The 19,087-nt window shown below is 52.4% G+C and overlaps 1 protein-coding gene across 2 annotated transcripts in view; it reads right to left on the bottom strand.

Annotated features, from left to right (window-relative positions):
• Positions 1–6,161: 6,161 nt before the first annotated feature.
• The window catches only part of GRIK3 (glutamate ionotropic receptor kainate type subunit 3), a 237,973-nt gene continuing 225,047 nt past the window's right edge, over positions 6,162–19,087 (bottom strand). For both annotated transcript variants that reach the window (XM_054448627.2, XM_054448636.2), the window contains exons 14-16: positions 16,856–17,078; positions 15,602–15,852; positions 6,162–12,674 (exon numbers count right to left, since the gene is read on the bottom strand). In XM_054448627.2, the coding sequence (XP_054304602.1) occupies positions 12,480–12,674; positions 15,602–15,852; positions 16,856–17,078 (669 nt within the window). In that variant the 3' untranslated portion in view covers positions 6,162–12,479. The remainder of the gene's footprint in view (positions 12,675–15,601; positions 15,853–16,855; positions 17,079–19,087) is intronic.

Below are 19,087 nucleotides of genomic sequence, written 5' to 3'. Positions count from 1 at the left end.
TGGACCTGAGTGGCAGGGCAGTAGGAAGGGAGAGAGGGGAGTACTGACTGAAGAGTGAAGGACCCTCACAAACAGCCCAATGCCTCACACTGAACATATGCTTTCACATGTCATTTTAAAAATTCTCACGTGAGCTCCCTTTTGCAGTCAAAATGGGCACCCCCAATGCACAGGAGAGTAAACTGAGGCTTGTGAATTGTCCAAGGCCATCTGCTTAAATTAAGATGGTAGAGAGATCTTAGAATTTGCCCCCTATTCCTAGTCCCTGTCTCCTGTCTGGGCACCTCCGTGAGTGACAGGAGGCCCTTGTCACTAGGGATGGCTGGGGAGAGGGCAGGTCACAGACCTAGAAGGGGTTGGGGGAACTGTGGGAGGTGGGAGCCATCTCCACAGGTCTCAGACCCCTGTTCCTTGAGCAGGGTGAGATGACCAAGGTCAAAAGAAAGGGGGCCACTGTGGGATGGGACTCTCCCAGACCTGGAGAACAAAAAATAACCATATCAGAATGTGCTTCAGAAATATTTTGTCCTCTCACCTCCAAGCCACCAGAGCTCTGCAATGACTGCCTTGGAAGCAGAACTAATGACACTAATAATAGTAATGAATAAAATAATGGCATGGGCACTGTTTCCCCAGTTCAGAGGAAAATCTCTAGTCTAGTTGCACTTGGCTAGGGTCAGGGGTTCCCTGCCATAGCACCTCCTTTCCTCTAAGTGTTTGGGGCAGAGTCCTGATTTCCTGATTCAGTGAATGAGGGCTTGGCTGCATGGGTTGGGGAGAATGGGAACTGAGCAAGTTTTCAGGGCACAGATGGTCCTGACTCATGCAAGATGGCCAGTGGGAGTCACCTGGATGCTAAGGCAAGTGTCATTTTGAAGCCACTAAGCAAGACATCTAGAGAGGCACCTCTCTAGGCTCTGTACTGGACTCATGCAGGTAGAGATGGTGGGTCCATTCCCCAGGGCTCCCTGGGGCTGGCAACTGAACCTGCATGTTCTGGCAGAACCTGGGAGGCCTCTGCAGTGGGCTTCATCTCTGTCTGGTGGTCCCTCCCCAGTTCCCTCCAAGCCTGTGGAATCTTTGGTCTAATTTGAGAGGTAGTGGAGAGGAAACTTCCAGATGTTTTGGGTCGTAGACTGGGACCAACAACTTTGCACTTAAAGCTGAGTATTTGACCACCTTTGTTTCCTGATTCCTCTGTGCCTGGGCTAGTTTCACCCTTGGCATACTGGGGAGGGGTCAAGTCATTCTTTACTTTCCCTCCACAGAATTAGCTAACGTTGGCTGGGCTAGACTGCGTGCCTGGCATGGACAATCTCATCAAATCCCTATAGCCCTCCTCAGCGAGGTGTGGTGGTGAGCACCTGTGGTCCCAGTTACTTGGGAGTCTGAGGTGGGAGGATCACTGAGCCCAGGAGGTCAAGGCTGCAGGTAGCTATGATTGTGCCACTGCACTCCAGCCTGGGCCACAAAGTGAGACCCCATCTCCAAAAAAGGTGTGGGAGAAAAGAAGACGCAGAGCAAGGAGCAAAACCCAGGAAGCTGGACTCCAGAGTCCCTGATCTTACTGCTTGGGGAGGTTTGCCCATCAGTCCTAGCAGAGGGGTCCTGAGCGAACTTGAATCCTGAGGGACTTGGGGCATTCCTGCCAGCATAGATATTCTGGGGCTAGATAAGACAGAAAAATATGGGAGTGAAGTGGGATGCTCAGTTAATCAACATTTCAGATAGGGAACTAAGGACTCAAGGGAGGATTCATTTCTATGATGCTGTTGAATGGGGTGAGTGGGGCTTGTGCCTTCAGAGCATGGAGCAGGAGGGTTCCGAGGCCTGTGCTGCATTCAGTGACCACTCCCCCACCACCATCCTACCACAGCCGGGCCACTTGCTGTGCTGGCAGCAGGCCAAAAGCCCAGCAGCCCCTGCGAGCTGTGGCCAGTGCAGACACCCAAGTCTGTCCCAGACGAGTGGACCCCAGCCTTCATTTGAACAAGATCCTGAGGGCATTTTCAGAAGTGTGGGTCTACAGTGACTCGTCAGATATACCTGTTCTCTGAGAACTCCACCATCCAGCTCTCTCTGCTGAAGGAGTGGGTGGACGGTTTGGAATTGGGACATTTTCACTGACATGGGCCCTGAAGCTGGGGGGACATGAACCAAGATGGGGGTGGCCATGTCCTGCCTTGAGCAAGGAAGCGGAAGGGGGAGGAAGGGAATGAGAGATAGAAAGAGAGGGAGGGAGAAAGATAGAGGGAGAGAAACTTGACTGTCTTCTGTCAGACCCCTTATCATGAAGCCCACTTTTTGCCCGGGTGATTTTGAGTAGGTGTCTGTTTCTTGCCACAGCAATTCCGGACTGAGGGGCCTCGTTGAATGTCTTGCTCCAATTCCTGACTGAGGGGTCTGCTTGAGTGTCTTGCTCCTGGGGACTGGTGCACTAGAACTAGGAGCCCATGTATGTCCTGGAGACGAGAGGAGCACAAGGCATTAGCCAAGGAGAGGCTGGGGCAGAAATGGCTGAGGTTATAGAAACAAGAGCCTGAGCCAGGACAGCCACATCACTGCTTCGGCACCTATTGTGCAGTCAGTAATCTGAGAGGCCTGGCTGGCCCCCATCCAGAGCCGAGGGTATCACAGATAGGCTTCTGAGTTAGGGTTAGTCCTGGAGGGAGGAGTCCCCCTGTCTATCCAGAGAGGACTCAGCCCATAGTAGCTCCTAAGTTTTCTTCTCCCCATCTTTCTCCCTTTTCTTAATGAAAATAGCTGTCATTTATTGTTGGCTTATGATGTGCCTGCCCTGTGCTAAATATGCAGTGTGCTTTTTCTCATTTAATCCCCACAAGCACTCCGTGAGGGGGCGGCTTTCACACTCATGCATTTTACAGATGAGGAAACAGGCTCAAGGATGTGAAGTTGCTTCTTCAAAGTTACACAGCTAGTAGCTGGTAGAGCTGGGACTCATACATAAAATATTTAGTTAAGTCTGTGAATGAATGAATGGATGGATGGATGAGCGGATGGATTGATGGGTGGATGGATGGATGGGTGGATCAGTGGGTGGGTGGATGGATAAACGGATGAATGGGTGGATGGATGGGTGGATGGATGGATGGATGGGTGGATGGATGGGTGGGTGCGTGGATGGATGGATAAATGGGTGGAGGGATGGATGGGTGGATGGTTGGGTGGATGGATGGGTGGATGGTTGGGTGGATGGATGGATCGGTGGATGGATGGACGGATGGATGGATGGGTGGATGGATGGATGGGTGGATGGATGAATGGGTGGATGGATGGATGGATGGATGAGTGGATGGATGGATGGATGGGTGGATGGACGGATGGATGGATGGGTGGACGGATGGATGGGTGGATGGATGGATGGATGGATGGATGGACAGGTGGATGGGTGGATGGATGGACGGATGGGTTGGTGGATGGATGGATGTGTGGGTGGATGGATGTATGGATGGAAGGATGGGTGGGCGGATGGATAGATGGATGGTTGGATGGATGGGTGGATGGGTGGATGGATGGATGGATGGGTGGATGGATGGATGGGTTGGTGGATGGATGGATGTATGGGTGGATGGATGTATGGATGGATGGATGGGTGGGCAGATGGATAGATGGATGGTTGGATGGATGGGTGGATGGGTGGATGGATGGGTGGGTGCGTGGATGGATGGGTGGGTGCGTGGATGGATGGATGGATGGGTGGATGGATGGATGGATGGATGGGTGGATGGATGGATGGATGGGTGGATGGGTGGATGGATGGATGGATGGGTGGATGGATGGATGGGTTGGTGGATGGATGGATGTATGGGTGGATGGATGTATGGATGGATGGATGGGTGGGCGGATGGATAGATGGATGGTTGGATGGATGGGTGGATGGGTGGATGGATGGGTGGGTGCGTGGATGGATGGGTGGGTGCGTGGATGGATGGATGGATGGGTGGATGGATGGATGGATGGATGGGTGGATGGATGGATGGGTGGATGGATGGATGGATGGATGGATGGGTGGATGGGTGGATGGATGGATGGATGGGTGGATGGATGGATGGGTTGGTGGATGGATGGATGTATGGGTGGATGGATGTATGGATGGATGGATGGGTGGGCGGATGGATAGATGGATGGTTGGATGGATGGGTGGATGGGTGGATGGATGGATGGATGGATGGATGGGTGGATGGATGGATGGGTTGGTGGATGGATGGATGTATGGGTGGATGGATGTATGGATGGAAGGATGGGTGGGCAGATGGATAGATGGATGGTTGGATTGGTGGATGGATGGATGGATGGGTGGGTGGGTGGATGGGTGGATGGATGGATGGGTGGATGGATGGATGGGTGGGTGGGTGGATGGATGGATGGGTGGATGGATGGATGGGTGGGTGGGTGGATGGAGGATGGATGGATGGATGGGTGGATGGATGGATGGGTGGGTGGATGGATGGATGGGTGGATGGATGGATGGGTGGATGGATGAATGGGTGGATGGATGGATGGATGAATGGATGAATGGTTCCTCTACCTATTCTTTCACCCCCACTGTGGGCCTCATTTCTACCAGGTCTCTTGTCCATATCCCCCAACTCCTTGCTGGACCTGGAGCCTAAACTGACCCCCAGGGTGCTCCTCTCCAGGGATGGTCCCGACCATGCTCCTCAATGGCTGACACCTGCAACCCAGGGCCTTTCTTCACCTCCTACCTGGCTCAGACTAAAGTCTCCTCCTGGGCTATGGCTCTAGGTCAGACCAGAGCTCCCAGGCACTGTGGCCTACTGGGTCCCGACCTCCTCTCCATTCTGCAGAGATTACTGCTGGGGCTGTGGCTTGGCTTTCCTGGCACTTGTCAGCTGATGGAATGGGAGGTGCATATTTTAGGAGACCTGCCAACCCATGTTGCCTTTTTTTTTGACTTCTCCAGTTTTCTCAACCCTCCTAAAGCAGGGATCCTGGGTCTCATAATTGTATTATGTGATCCCTTTCTCCCTCAGGCCACAGCTAATTGGACCACAAGTGGCCACTTGACTCAAGCTAGTGCAATCATAGCCACTTTCCTGGTAATTAGGCCTGGGACACTTAAGCCCGTGTCAAGGATGGTGGACATTTGGACTGAAAAGTCGTGCAGAGTCAGGGTCTGAGATATGTCAGGGTCTGAGGGACATCTCTCATTCAAAATAGACCATATGTGTTAGGAGCTTAGCCTAGCACCTGCCACATGGAAAGTGCTCAATAACCATGAGCTATTTTTAAGATGCTGTCATAGGAGAACATGGAGGGTTCTGGTTGGAAAGGGGTCTCTACCAATTCAATCTGTTTGCATGAGAGTTGGAGGCAGAGGTGAGGCAGAGGCCACCTTCCCACTCCCTTTTGGGCTGTCTCTGTCACGGGAACATGAGGTTTTTCAGCAGCTTCAGTCCACTACTCTTCTCCAACTTCCCGGGAGCCGAGGAGCACTATGATGTGGGGTGGTGGCAGCCCCAGTGTCTTGATGGAGACTTCCTGGACCCTGGATTGCAGCTCTGGGGTGTGTCTTTCCCTCCCAGCTCTGGCACCAGGCTCAGAGGTGGTCATGCACTGGTGGGTCAGTTCTGTGTTATTCTGGGAGCCATTCCTGGAGGACCAAGTTGGCCAGGCTCCCTCATCTCTTCTACTGGTTTTATAAACCTCCATACTGAATCCCTTCCTGCTGGAAATGTCCTGCCCTGAACTCTGATTGTATGAGCAGTTTCTGTCTCCAGAGGGCAGTTGACATAGAGCTTTCTCATTTCCAGTTTGAAAAAGCTCAGGTGAGACTCTGGCCAAGCTGGGATAAAGTGTCTACCTGACCTCACCAGCTGTGACCAAAGGGACAGGGCCACATGAGTAAGTATGTGGCAACTCCCAAGGGAGTGTGTGGATGGAGATGAGGGAGGGGTATTGCCAAGGGAAGGGAAGACAGAGGTCAGACAGTCTCAAGGACAGACCCTGCATCCTCAATGTCTGAACCAGGAGCCTGGCTGGAGCCACCCGCCTGCTGGGCACCAGGGTCTTTTGCCTGGGACACAGTCATCCCTGGGGGAAGATGACAAAATTTTGTCGCCCAGCACCTTCTGGTTCTAAGGAGAGAAGAGAAACAGAAAACACCCCTCAAGGGAGCCCTGTTTTCTAGAAACATTTTATTTAAAATTTAAAACCATATTACTTCATACAGCAAACTGTGCACTTTGATATATCACAGTGTCTTAAAAAGGAAAATAATCAGATTTGTTTGGAAATTTATTTACATCAGCCTAGAATGATTGGCAAGTAACACAGTTACTATGAAACCCAAATTGTTACAAAATGTTTACAAAAAACTATATTCATAGAAATTCTGCATGTCCACAAAGGGCATCCCCTGAATGGCCCAGAGACCAGTGTGTGGGAACCATGTTGAGTGGGAGTGGGGGGCGTCCAGGCACTCTGGTCTGGGTGGTGGGACAGGTCTAGGGTCTCAGAGGCCCATGGTGCTGCCTGGGGGCTCAGCCCAGAGCCTGGGAACTGAGGCCCCTACCATGGGAGGCCCAACCAGGAAGTCGGCCCAGGCAGAGGTGGGCTGGGGGCTTGATGCACAGTGGTAAGAGGGCCCATGATCCCTATGGAACCAAGACAGGATGCTTCTTATGGGGCTGGAGTCAGGCGTGCTTGGTCAGGGTCCCAGAGGCAGACCCAGAGTTCAGTGCAGACCAGCCTGACGCCTGAGGCTGAAGCTGGGTCAGGCTGCTGACTGCACGGAAGCCCACCTCAGATATCTCCTCCTCTGCATGCTCCAGAGATGCTCAGACCCGCGAAAGAGGCTAAAGGAATGGAACTGCAGAGAACAGACCGATCTGGGTGAGCCAGGGACAGAGGTCTGCAGCCTCCTGGGGAGGGGGCACTCTGCCAACTGCCCTGCCAGGATGCCGCAGGGGATAGAAGGGCTGATAGATGGAGCCTGGGCTGTGCTAGGATAGGAGCTACCTTCTTGCCTCTCATCTTTCACCCCTCTGGCTCCGAGGTCGCTCCCTGACAGCTGGTCTCTGGGTCAAATGGGGCTGGGGAGGTTGTCTGAGGCGAGGCAAACCCTTGGCTGGCATTTGACTGAATCTATGGCTGTTTCTTCATGTCTGGAGGCCTCAGAGTTTCGATCCATAAAATGGAGACAATCTGGGAGGTGATGTGAGGTCCACTGTTCTAGAAGGCAGGAGGACAGGATCAGTAACAGGGGCATGGGAACACTGTATCGGCATGCTGGCCATGCCCTGGGGGCATTCTCTTTAACAAGTGCTTTCCCTAGTTGTGAGCTGTGTTGTGTGCAAGTTGTGACTGCTTCTGCATGTGGGTGAGAATCAAAGGCAGAGGCTTTTGCTACCTAGAATAGCCCTGCCTTCTAGGGTATCCCAGGTGGAGCCTGAAACCTACCTGCGATTCTGCAGGCAGGTGTGAGAACAAGCCTGGGGAGTGGCCTGCTCTTTCCCAGCCCTTCTGCTCCTGACGAATTGCCCCAGAACTAGAATGTAATATCGGCACAGGGGCCGAGTACTAGCATGACATTGCTTCTCAGACGCGCCCAACTGTCCTGCCTCAGACAGGCTCCAATGGAGATGAGGTCCGTTGGCCATTCCTGCCCCTCCCACAGGAGGCCCTGGCAGTGCAGGACTCACCTGGCAGCACCATGTAGCTCTGCCCTCTTCTTCAGGGTCTGGAGCTCTGATGTGTGGAGGGCCTTCCCCACCCCAAGGGGCTCTCTGAGACCTCCATCCCAGACTTTGCTGCTGCAGCCCCCATCTCTCATCTGGTCCTCATCCATGCTGGCTGGGTTATGTACACTCCGTGTGCAGACGTGCAGGAAAGGGTTGTATACACATGGGCTACAGGTCATATATACACTGTGCATATATATATATATATACAGTATATATATATATTTTACATTCATATATATATTGTACAGAACATTAACCTTCTACCTAAAAGTTTTGTGACTCATGTACGACCTCAGCTCTGAAATTTTAACTCCAGGGCAAATCCAGGACTGAAGGGAAGGCTTGATTTAAACTGCCATGGGGACAGAGGGCACGGCCCTTCCATGGCAGCCAGCAGCCGGGCCACTTCCAGATGTGTCCACTTGACCTGCAACTTCCAGATGTGTCTAATCCAGAGACCTGCCCACAGAGTTGGGCTCATTTCTTGTATCTGTCCATGAGGCTGGGCCCATCCCAGATGATAAGTCCATGCAGCTGTTTGTCCAAACCTCTAGCCCCTTTGCAGATGGGTATCCACACAGGACCATTCCAGATGTCAGCCAGAGAGGCCAGCCTACTTTCAGATGTTTGTGCATGTAGCTGGGAGTGGCTCAGGGAGGGACCAACTTCATGCTGAGTGACGAAGCAGGAGCTGTGACCCACCCCCCAGACCCAGTACCCCTGGAAAAGTAGGCAGAAAGGGAGCTTTTGATTGTTCTTGGTGAGTGCACGCCTGGTGGAGAGGGAGCAACTTCTAACCTGTTTGGCCCTTTCCCCTGGCCTGGGCCAGGATTCCCATCTTCCAGGGTCTAAGGCATGGCAGGGGTTGGGGGTGGAGCCAGATTGTGCTTCCAGCTTAGATAGAGTCTTGGCTGTGAGGAGGAGGTGGCCCTCTTACCCCTCAGACACTCAAAGTCCAGCACACTGGCCAAGGGGGCAGCACCCCTCTCGAGAGACTCTTGCAGCATGGGGCCACCTGAACATTGACAACGCTTTCAGGATTTTCTTCTCTTCAGAGCAGAGAAACCAGCAGCAGGACAACGGGAGAGTGATTGGGAGGGCTCACTGTCCTTAAGCCCCAGGGCCTTGGCAGGGGTGGTGGGGTTGGTGTCTTCTTACCACTGCCCCTCAACTTGGCCAGCTTGAGCAGGTGGAGAGGAGGCACTGGCATTTGGGGATGCAGTGGGGACATTCTTCTGTTCAGGGCTGGCATGCGGCACCACACGGGGACAGTCCAGCATCTGCTCAGGCAGGTTCCATCTTCTGCTCCATCCAAACAAGCTTTCATGCTTCCCATCACCTCTCAGTGCCTGCGTGTGTGCACACGCACTACACGTGCATACACACACATACACACACACACATGCACCTGCCCCAGCTCAGCTCCATGCCCACTGGCAGGACAGAGCTAAACTTAAGAAAACACAAGATCTGCCTCACTGGAAACACCTCCCCACTCCGTCCCACCTCACAGATGTAGCATCATTTTCAGTGCCCCGGGAGAGACAGAGCTCATGCTTGGGCAGCAGTGGTCCCCACTGCACTTTGAACACTAGGCTGGTCTCCAGGACAAATGCAGGATGTTGGCCAGAAGCCAAATATCAGCCACACCGACAACACCTGAACATCAGGACGCAAGGTTTGCATGGGAGAGGAGATGAGGCTGTGTGGCCTCCTGCTTCCACACAGGAGTCTAAAGACCAGTTGGTACCTTTTGGGGGGTTTCTCTAATTGAATTCTGCCTCTACTTATCCACTATTCTTTGTTCCTTTTATAAAAATTCTCACCACTTCTTCCTCCTGTCACAATCCACATATATGCATAGCCTCTGAAGAACATGCTCATGTATCATCACACACACAACACATGTGTGAGACAAGAGCAAGAATGAGGCACGTGCTATGAAACTATACTGGACAAAGTAAGACGGCGGTTAATGATTGTGTTTGCTGACAGCAAATTGGCAAATACCTTCATTAGAATCCTGTTGCCTGGAAATTACAAAAAAGAGTTTTCCCTTCAAACAGGACATGATGTCCACAGCAAAGGCATCAGCAGCATGAGCCCCCAAAGGGTTGTGCCCCTGTCTCCTGGCAAGTGTGCCCATGCAACCTTGGTGACTCTCTGTGACAAGTGATCTCTCCCATGACAGAACTGCAAACAGGCCCTGGTGCCCGGCCTTCCTGATTGTCTGTCTCTGCTTCCACTGTGACCTGGAACATATGTGTGTGTCCCACACACTCGGAAACTTCAACTCCACATGGCTTCTTGTCTACTGCATGCATTGACCCATGTCACACAACTCTCTGGTCCTGGCCTTCCCCCCGCTCCCCACTGTGCACACATGCCTGTACACATGTGTTCACACGCACTCACACATGGACCCCTTGGTGACATGGCTTCTCCTTTTTCGCATATTTGGCTAGCTGCAGGTAAGATTCTGATCTCCATCCTATGCCATTCAGTGTACATGTGCACGCACACACACCAGCATGCACACACCTATGCATGCATGCTTACATATGCATACTCACCAGGGCCCCATTATGACATGGCTTCTCCTGTTTTTACATATATGGGGCCTTGCTGCTTCACATATTTGTCTGCCTCGTCCCCAATTCACTCAGATACACATACGCACGCATATGCACACATCAGATCCCCAAGGATTCACCTATTATTGCATGCCCTGGACTATGTTATATGTCCAGATCTGTCCTGTGCCCCAGCCCCCGACGCTCACACATACAAACACAAAGACACAGACACACATGCACACGCCCTCTGTACCCTGAAGCTTATGACAGCATGGCTTTTCCTAACATTACATGCATGGGGCTTTGGTGTATGTCTAGCCCTCCTCTCCCTCGTCCAATGTACATAGCCAGTCAGAGCTGCTGGGATTCTGGGAACCCGCTGGTTTGGTCCTGCAGCTCACAGTCTGGAGGAGGGACACTGTTTATCACATGAGCCCACTGTGGTCTCCTGCTTTGCTAGAGATTACCCTTCACCCAGATGAGAAAGCCCTTGAGATCCAAATGAAGATCTTCCCTAACCGGGCTTCCCAAGCAGCATGGGACAGAGGTGGGAGGGGAGTGGCTAGTATGCTCCAGTTCTCATCCAGAATCCCCAGAACCTCCCTCCCCTGTTCAAAGCCTGCCCTCCATCCTTGGCCATGGCAAACCTGCTGGCCCATCATGTTCTCTTTAAGGACACTTTGTTCCTAATCCTTCATGTCTCATTCTTTTGCAACACTCTTAAAGTCACAGACCTCTAAGCACTCATCACAGCAAGCTGGAACTCATAGGTCCACCCCCTGGCTGGTACCCAACCTGCTGCTACTTCTCTGCTGTCTTCCCCAAGCCCCACAAGGTCACAGCTGCTCTGGACAACAGACAAGGGGCCAGGATGGCCTCATGTCTCTGTGTGGGGTCTTTGGTTAATTCTCCAGGAGGCAGCTTCTTCCTCCCCACCCTTGGGGCCTCTGCCAGCTATGATATTATGTCCCTGGAAACTTTCTTTTTCTGGGCAGCATCTCTAGGTTTGGTAAGTCTAGGAGACCAGAAGTTCTTCTGGTCTCTTCTGGTTTCCCTCACCTAGCCCAAAGTTAGTCTGTGTAGTAGGACACTGACTCCTTTTTTGAGGAGGGACAACTTGACTTTCACTTCAACCAACTCTTCTCCTTTCGAAAAGACAGAGGGAGGCCAAGGTCAACCAGCCAGAAATGGGGAGTTGTTGATGAGAAGATGGCAAAGAGCCCAGGTTTCCAAATGCAAACAGGGTTTAGACAATAGCTTGCTAACCAGGAAAGTGAGATCCATTGGCACAAGAGCCGGTGAGACTTCCGTGGAATCTGCTTTTCCTCTGCTGGGCTTCAAATACTGGCTGCATCTTTGGGCATCCTTTGTGAGAAATTCAGGGGGTCCTCTCTCCTCTGGCTAGAAAGTGGAGAAGAATTTTCTGTGGCCACTCCCCTACTTATATTCTCAGAGACATCCTAGAGGATTACGAACCACTGGGTCATTGTCCATAAGAATCCAAAATGGCGGCCTCTGTTTGTGCATTCTCTTCTCTCCCATACCCCAAACTCCTCTTTTCCCCTGTGTGGCTCTGTCTTCAACTCTGCCAGAACAGGGGCTGCCAGGGGCGGCACCAAGTTCAGAAGATTAGGACCACGTGAACAGCCCCAGAGGGATGAAGTCTTCCTTCTGCCCAGGCATATAGGATGGGTATCCCTCACCGTGAGCTCCCATTGGCAGCCATGCTAGAACATCCTTAAGGCGCCGAAGGCTTGTGTCTCTGGCCTCATGGTCAAGCTGTAGGAGGCCTGGGCTCTTGCGGAAGAAATGGCAATATAAGAGCTGTCTTCCATTTTCTGTGGCCTCTGCAGGGCCGTGGCAGAAACTTCCGACTCTGGAGGAGAGTTGAGGGGCGGGTGAGTTTGGCCTGAGAGAGGCATGTGCTTCCTTTGGCCTTGGCTATCTCGGCTGGCAGCTTTAGAAACCCACAGAAGATCTGAGGAGGATGAAGCCCAAGCAGCTGGCCTGAGAGCCTGCTGGCTTCCTGGCAGTTAAGGGCAGGAGGCTCCTGGCCCAACAGTCAGGTGGCAGCTCTGGTCCCCCAGCCCAGTGTGGGGACAGGGGACGTTCCTTCCAATCTCCTTTGCTTTCCTCTGCCCAGCCCCCAGGCCTGTGGTCCCCACCCCAGCTGTGCCTAGGGGAACACAGGGGCTAAGGATGTGCTGCAGGCCATGCTGTCCTTGCCGGGAAGCCGGCGGTCATTGAATGTGTGCATGTTGATGACGGCGTCAGTCTTGACCATCATGGGAGGCTGCGGCTTGTGCTTGACTCGACGCTGGCAGGTGAGGGAGAAACGGATCTCATCGGCTACGGTGCTGCAGAAGGAACGCTGCAGGAGGGTGGAGGAGAGGGGTCAGAAAAGGGACACAGAGTGATGTCCGGTCCTGCAACTCCAGCCAGTTCCTCCCCTTCCTCCCAGAGTCTGTGCTAAGGTTACCTGTCTTTCTCACACCTTCACCCCACCCATCCCTCTGCCACCTGCAGGATGATTAGTTTGTGCAGCAGTCTACAAAACCTGACATTCTTGTTTGGAGACTAAGGTAGGTGGGGCATCATCTTAACCTCATTTATACGTGAGCAAACTGAGGTTCTGAATGGCATGCACATTAACGTCTGAGGATCTCTGGTTTACCTGTGCCATTTTTCTTCACTAGACTCGGAGGGCAGGAACCAGCCAGTTTCATCCCCGTGAGCCCAACTCTCGAGCCCTGACCAAAGCACTAGCTTTGGCCCAGGGTCAGGACTGCAGAAACATTTGACGAATATACGGATAAACTTTCTCCTGGAAGGGCTTCCAACTAAGGGGAAGAATTGGTATCCTCCCACTCAGGGAAGTCCAGCACATGTTTCTCAAGGTGGGAAACTGGGAGGCAGGTCCCCGTAGGGCTGTTAGGTGGCAGTGACCTTCTTCTGTCCTGGGTCCCCGCACATAGCCAAGAGGAACATCAGGAGCGCAGCGTTTCCCGCAGGTATCTGATGATGGTGGCTTCCAGAGGTTGTCCTGCAGCTTGCATGGAAGGCAGTGGGGGATGCTGATATCTCAACTTACCTAGTGAGGCCAGGGCACTAGCACCAGGACCACTTGTGTGCAGGGGCTGGGGACTAGGCTTTGAATTCTTGCTTTGCCTCCTACCAGCTGTGACCCCTCCAGGCTTCCCTTTCCTCACCTACTACAAGCAGAATGTCATCCCTCCTTGCCTCCTTTTCTTCATTCCACAAATACTTAATGCGACCCTACTATGTGCCAGGCACTGTTCCAGGTGTTAGGCATGCAGCAGTGAAGAAGACCAATAAGGCCACAGCCCACTCAGGGAGATTGCGGTCTAACGATGAGATGGAATAGATAATGAACACGTGAACAAATAAATAATTTCAGACAGTGATAGCCATTAGGAAGAGAATCAAGCAGTGAAATGGGATAGAGAGGAGCTGGGAATGGTGGCAGATGAGGAAGGCTACTTGAGGAGGTAACATTGGAACTGAAACAAGAATGACCAGAAGATGTCAAGACCACACCCTCTGGGGGAGGAGCATTCTAGGGGCAGCATGTGCAAAGGGCCTAAGGCAGAAATGTGCTTGGTGTGTTCAGGACTGAACAGGAGTGGAGCAGAGTAGGGGAGGAGAGTGAGGGAAGGAGGTGGTCAGAGAAGTGGAGTAGATAGATCCTTTAGGCTTTTTGGTGGAATGAGGAGCTCTTTTTTATTTTTTATTATTATTATTTTTTGAGATGAAGTCTCTGTCTCCATGCTGGAGTGCAGTGGCACGACCTTGGCTCACTGCAACCTCCGCCTCCTGGGTTCGAGTGATTCTCCTGCTTCAGCCTCCTGAGTAGCTGGGACTACAGGTGCAAGCCACCACGCCCAGCTAATTTTTGTATTTTTAATAGAGACGGGGTTTCACAGTGTTGGCCAGGGTAATCTTGATCTCTTGACTTTGTGATCCACCCGACTCAGCCTCCCAAAGTGCTGGGATTACAGGCATGAGCCACCGCACCCGGCCGGGAGCTCCTTTTAACTGCAATGGGAATTCTCAGAGAATTTGATTGTTGTTCTTTTTTGATGTATCACAATTCTGTATCAACAGAGAACCATTCTCTGTTGTTAGACATTATGTGTTTACCCCTCCCTCCCATCTTTTCGTGTTATAATTTACACTTCAGCAAATTTCCTTGTAAATAAAACCGTGTCTATCTTTGACCACTTACACAGGGTACATTTCTAAAAGTGGAAATTGACAGGCCAAAATGTATGGATACTGTGGAAGACTCTGAACATACCGTGAAGTTGCCTTCCAGAAAAGTACCTGCATAGACTTCCCTCAGCAATGCTGTACAGCGTCCCTTCGGTTACACCCTTGCAAATTCCAACATTGAGTATTATCTTTCCCCCTCCTCTTTGTTGACTAAGGCTTGCTGGTTATAGAAGATTCCATTTTGTTTTTTACGGATATGTAAGTTGCTTGTTTATAATGGGGCCTTCTATATATAATTTAACTGCAACATCCTTGAACTTCTCTGTGAGTTGTGCTTCCCCCAGCCCAGCGGCCCTCATCTTGGGCACACATTTAAATCACCCTGTAGGGTTTTGTAAAAGCACAATGCTGGCTCCACCACAGACCAATTAAAACAGAGAGTCTCTGGGAGTGAGTCCAGGGCGTTAGCACTTGAAAACTTTCTCCCTGTGATTCTAATTTGCTGCTGGGACCCAGAACTACTGCCCAACCATGCTTGAATTAATCAGAAGGCTTGAGCCTAGTTCTACTGTCTATATGCTTGGGCCAACCCTGTTAACTTTTCCTTTTTAAACTTTTGATTATGGAAATTTCCAAATATATGCAAAGGTAGAGAGAACAGTATAATGAACCCCTATGCAACCATCACCCACCTTCAACAATTACCCTGCAGGGTTTTATGCAGGAAAATGATATGGTTTGAATTAAGTTTTAAACAAGGCACCAGTTGCTGTGTGAATTGTGGATGGTGTTGGGGAAGCGTGGAGGCTGGAGGGCCAGTTTGAAGGCTGCGGCATAATCCAGGCAGGAGGTGATGGGGCTTGGCCTGGGGTGCGGCAACGGCGATGGAAAAAAGTGCTAGGTCAGGACAGAGGTAGAGTGGCAGGGCTTGCTGGCTGACTGGATGCAGGGTGAGCTGTTGTGAGGCTGAGATGAGACACCACTGTGTGCCTGGCACATAGAGGAGTGAAATCAGCACGAATCTCCATTTCCCGTCCTGTGCTGGCTCCAAGCTCTAAGGCTTACCTGCTCTCTCTCTGCTGTTTTGCGGAGCTTGTACACAAACTCGCCCACGGCCACCAGCACAGAGAGGACCAGCCCGGCGGCCAGGACAATGAAGATGCCCCCGATCTTCTGGATCCCCAGGGCACTGGCCTCTTTGTTTTCCTCCTCAGGACACCCGCTGCCCCGCCACCACTTCTCCTTCATGATATGCAGCTTGTCCTCCTCCTGAAGCTGCAGGATGGCGATGGTGATCTTGTCCCGGTATGGGGAGCCTGAGCAGGGAGAAGGGACCCCTAGCCATCAGTGGCGTGTGGCCCATTCTGTGTTTGGCTCTGCCAACACCCTGGTCAGGCCACCACCACTAGCCCTCTGGATCAGCTCATGAAAGGGGGTCCCTATCCCTGTGAGTCCCCTTTAAATCGACGCATGGTATCTGGGTGAGTAGAAATGTCCTGTTTGAGCAGGGAGGTTGTGCCCATTGTGTATCAGTCCCTGTGGGCTCCCTGAAGTCCCAGTGCCCCTGAGCTGCATCAGCAGGGGCAGGAGAGGGAAGGCAGGAATCGCCTCTGGGAACTGTCCCCAAACCTTGCGTCTGTCCCAGCTCTCATTGCTCAGGCCAGGGCCACCCTCACAAGGCATGCAGCTCCATCCCTCTGCTTCTGGGCTGAGAAAATGTCACTTTTGTCCAGGTGCGGTGGCTCATGCCTGTAATCCCAGCACTTTGGGAGGCTGAGGTGGGGAGATCACGTGAGGTTGGGAGTTCGAGACCAGCCTGACCAACATGGAGAAATCCCATCCCTACTAAAAATACAAAATTAGCCAGGCATGGTGGCACATGCCTGTAATCCCAGCACTTTGGGAGGCTGAGGTGGGGAGATCACGTGAGGTCGGGAGTTCGAGACCAGCCTGACCAACATGGAGAAATCCCATCCCTACTAAAAATACAAAATTAGCCAGGCATGGTGGCGCATGCCTGTAATCCCAGCTACTCGGGAGGCTGAGGCAGGAGAATCTCTTGAACCCGGGAGGTGGAGGTTGCGGTGAACCGAGATCATGCCACTGCACTCCAGCCTGGGCAACAAGAGCAAAACTCCGCCTCAAAAAAAAAAAAAAAAAGAAAAGAAAAAAAGGAAAGAAAAGAACAGAAAAAAAAAGAAAGCGTCACCTTTATCAGCCCCATGGAATGAGCTGCGAGACGGAGCGTGAGGGGACGCGGGGGTGGAGCCCTCCCTCTGCCCACACACCCACCCCTCCCACATGCAGCCCCTCTCTCACCCATGGGCGTGCCGATGCCGTAGCCCTTGGAGTCAATGAGGCCCCCGATCTGGGTGAGGTTGCAGTTCCTCTGCGTGACATACTCGATGGTGGTGGACTCCATGAGCAGCGCGTAGTCGGCCGTCAGGGCCCTCTGGATGCCCTCCTCGTTGTTCTTCACCAGTGCCGAGGGCTTGCTGCTCATGAAGGCCCACATCTTCTCGAAGGTGGAGATCTTGGATTTCTGGGCCGCGAGGGAAGGGGTGATGCACACACCATTACTAGGCACACCAGGGACCAAGCACCGTGTACCCTGCTCAACGGGGGTTGGGGCCTTGAACTCGGTCTACAATCTTCAGAGAAAGGGAGTGCTACACGGTGCTCAGATATAGAAATTGAGGCCCTGGAGCAAAGGTCCCCAAACACACAGCTGGCGAATGATAAAGCAGAAATGCAGACTCAGGCCTGCTTCCTGGAAACCCTGGCCATGGCATGAGTGGTCTTCAAGTTGACTTTTTAAACATGGATTTTCTTTCTCTAAAATTTATTAAAAGTTAGCACGTTCAGGCTTTGTTCTAAGTGCTCTACCTGCATTAACTAGTTGATTCTTCACAGCGATCACAGGAGGCAGGCACCATCATGAGCCCCATTTTACAGATAAAAAGATTGAGGCACAGCTAAGTCACTTGCCTAAGTTTATCCAGGTGCTAAGTAGCAAAGTCAGGCTTCATCCAGGCCATCTGGCTCCAGAGTCCATACCCCTAACCCCTCAGCTGCCCTGCCTCACAGAAACCACTGTGAGGGTGGAGGGGGAGAGACGGCTGCTCATCGGGGCAAAGCTGAGTGGGTCCTGGGCCTCCCCTTTCACTTCAACCAATGGAGGCCACTTTTATGTCCTGTTTCAGGGGAAGATTTTGCCTCAGACATGTTCTACTTCACTACTGTGAGGAAGGAGCAGGGTGCGAATTGCAGAGGGGGAGAAAAGTAAGGGCAGTCAGGGGAGGTGGTCTGCAAGCCCCCTTCAGCTACACCAGAGCCCAGGGCTGTAGGGTCCTGGGCTGGACACTGTTGCTTGAGCAGAACCAGAATCCATCAGACCAGGTCCAGTGGGTAGGATGCTATGCCTACGCTGGGGAGACACAGAGAGGTCACTGGGGCCAGGAGAGAGGAGGGCAAGGGCTGAGTGTCCCTTGCTGCCTGGGGAGACTGTGCAGACCAGGGTGCACGGCATTCATGAGATTTCTTGGGAACTTAGTGCTTTGCCAACTGCCTGCTCCCAGCAGGGATAAGCCCTGTCCTGGCTGATCTCAGGGGAACAGGTGGTTCTGCAGGCCCCACTGAGCCCGGCTGGTTCCAAGTCTAGCTGTGCCTGTCTGTGATGTCAGCCTGTCTGACTGGCACCCGGCCCAGCTCCAGTATGCCTGATGTCATGGGTGCAATTGAACAGGCTGGCGCAGGACTGGGGCATGGGTGGGGGGATGGGGAAGAAGCCATGCCTGCTGGGAGGGGGCTAAGGAGCCTGGGAGGAAAGTGTACTTTCTATTCTCCGGGTGCTTCCTAGATCTGGCAAGGGCTGTCCCCTCCTAAACTGGCTTCTAGAGACCCAAACATGTCCTGAGGAAGAGCAATGGGGACAGGAAGGAGCCCCAAAGCCACAGGCAGGACCCCTTGGAATTACATCTGAGCACCGTATCAGTTGAGTGCCAGTGATGCCTCCTTTGGGCACAGGGCTGGGGGCACCTTCACAGATAAGCAGCCACTCCCCAACCTACAAATTTACCTGCCCCAAAGCCAAAGGCATGGAAGGGCCCAGATGCCTGCAGCTCTCACTGGCCTCTCCCAGCCCCTCCTGGTCCTCAGCCTGCCCTTCTTTCAGCCATTGCTACTCTCCAGCTACTCCAGCTCTGCAGGACTCTCTTACCTCTGCAATCCCTGCCTCCAAACCTTTTGTGCTCACTGCTCTCCCTCTTCCTCAGCTATTATTCCACCTCAGTGCTTCCTGTGGCCCAGGCTGTGCCCCACTCAACATTCTTGCCCTTAAAAATCTTCCTGGAGTTCAGCTCTTCTGCCTCCCCCGATGTTTCTTATTTTCTAGAAAATTTCTGATAAGCAGATTCTCCCACCTCCAACCTCTTTTACTCCCTCTGTTCCTTTCTCACTCTGCTACGCTGTCTCCCCAGATTCTCCTGTTGTAGAAAGCTTCTAGATGGCTCCTACAGATCCCCATCTCTGGTATTCACACCTTTGTGTAAT

This window comes from Pongo pygmaeus, chromosome 1, assembly GCF_028885625.2.
Source record: "Pongo pygmaeus isolate AG05252 chromosome 1, NHGRI_mPonPyg2-v2.0_pri, whole genome shotgun sequence".
Lineage (NCBI taxonomy): Eukaryota > Metazoa > Chordata > Mammalia > Primates > Hominidae > Pongo > Pongo pygmaeus.
The sequence above is the reverse complement of the archived record's forward strand: the minus strand, read 5'-3'. Positions and strand labels throughout refer to the sequence as shown.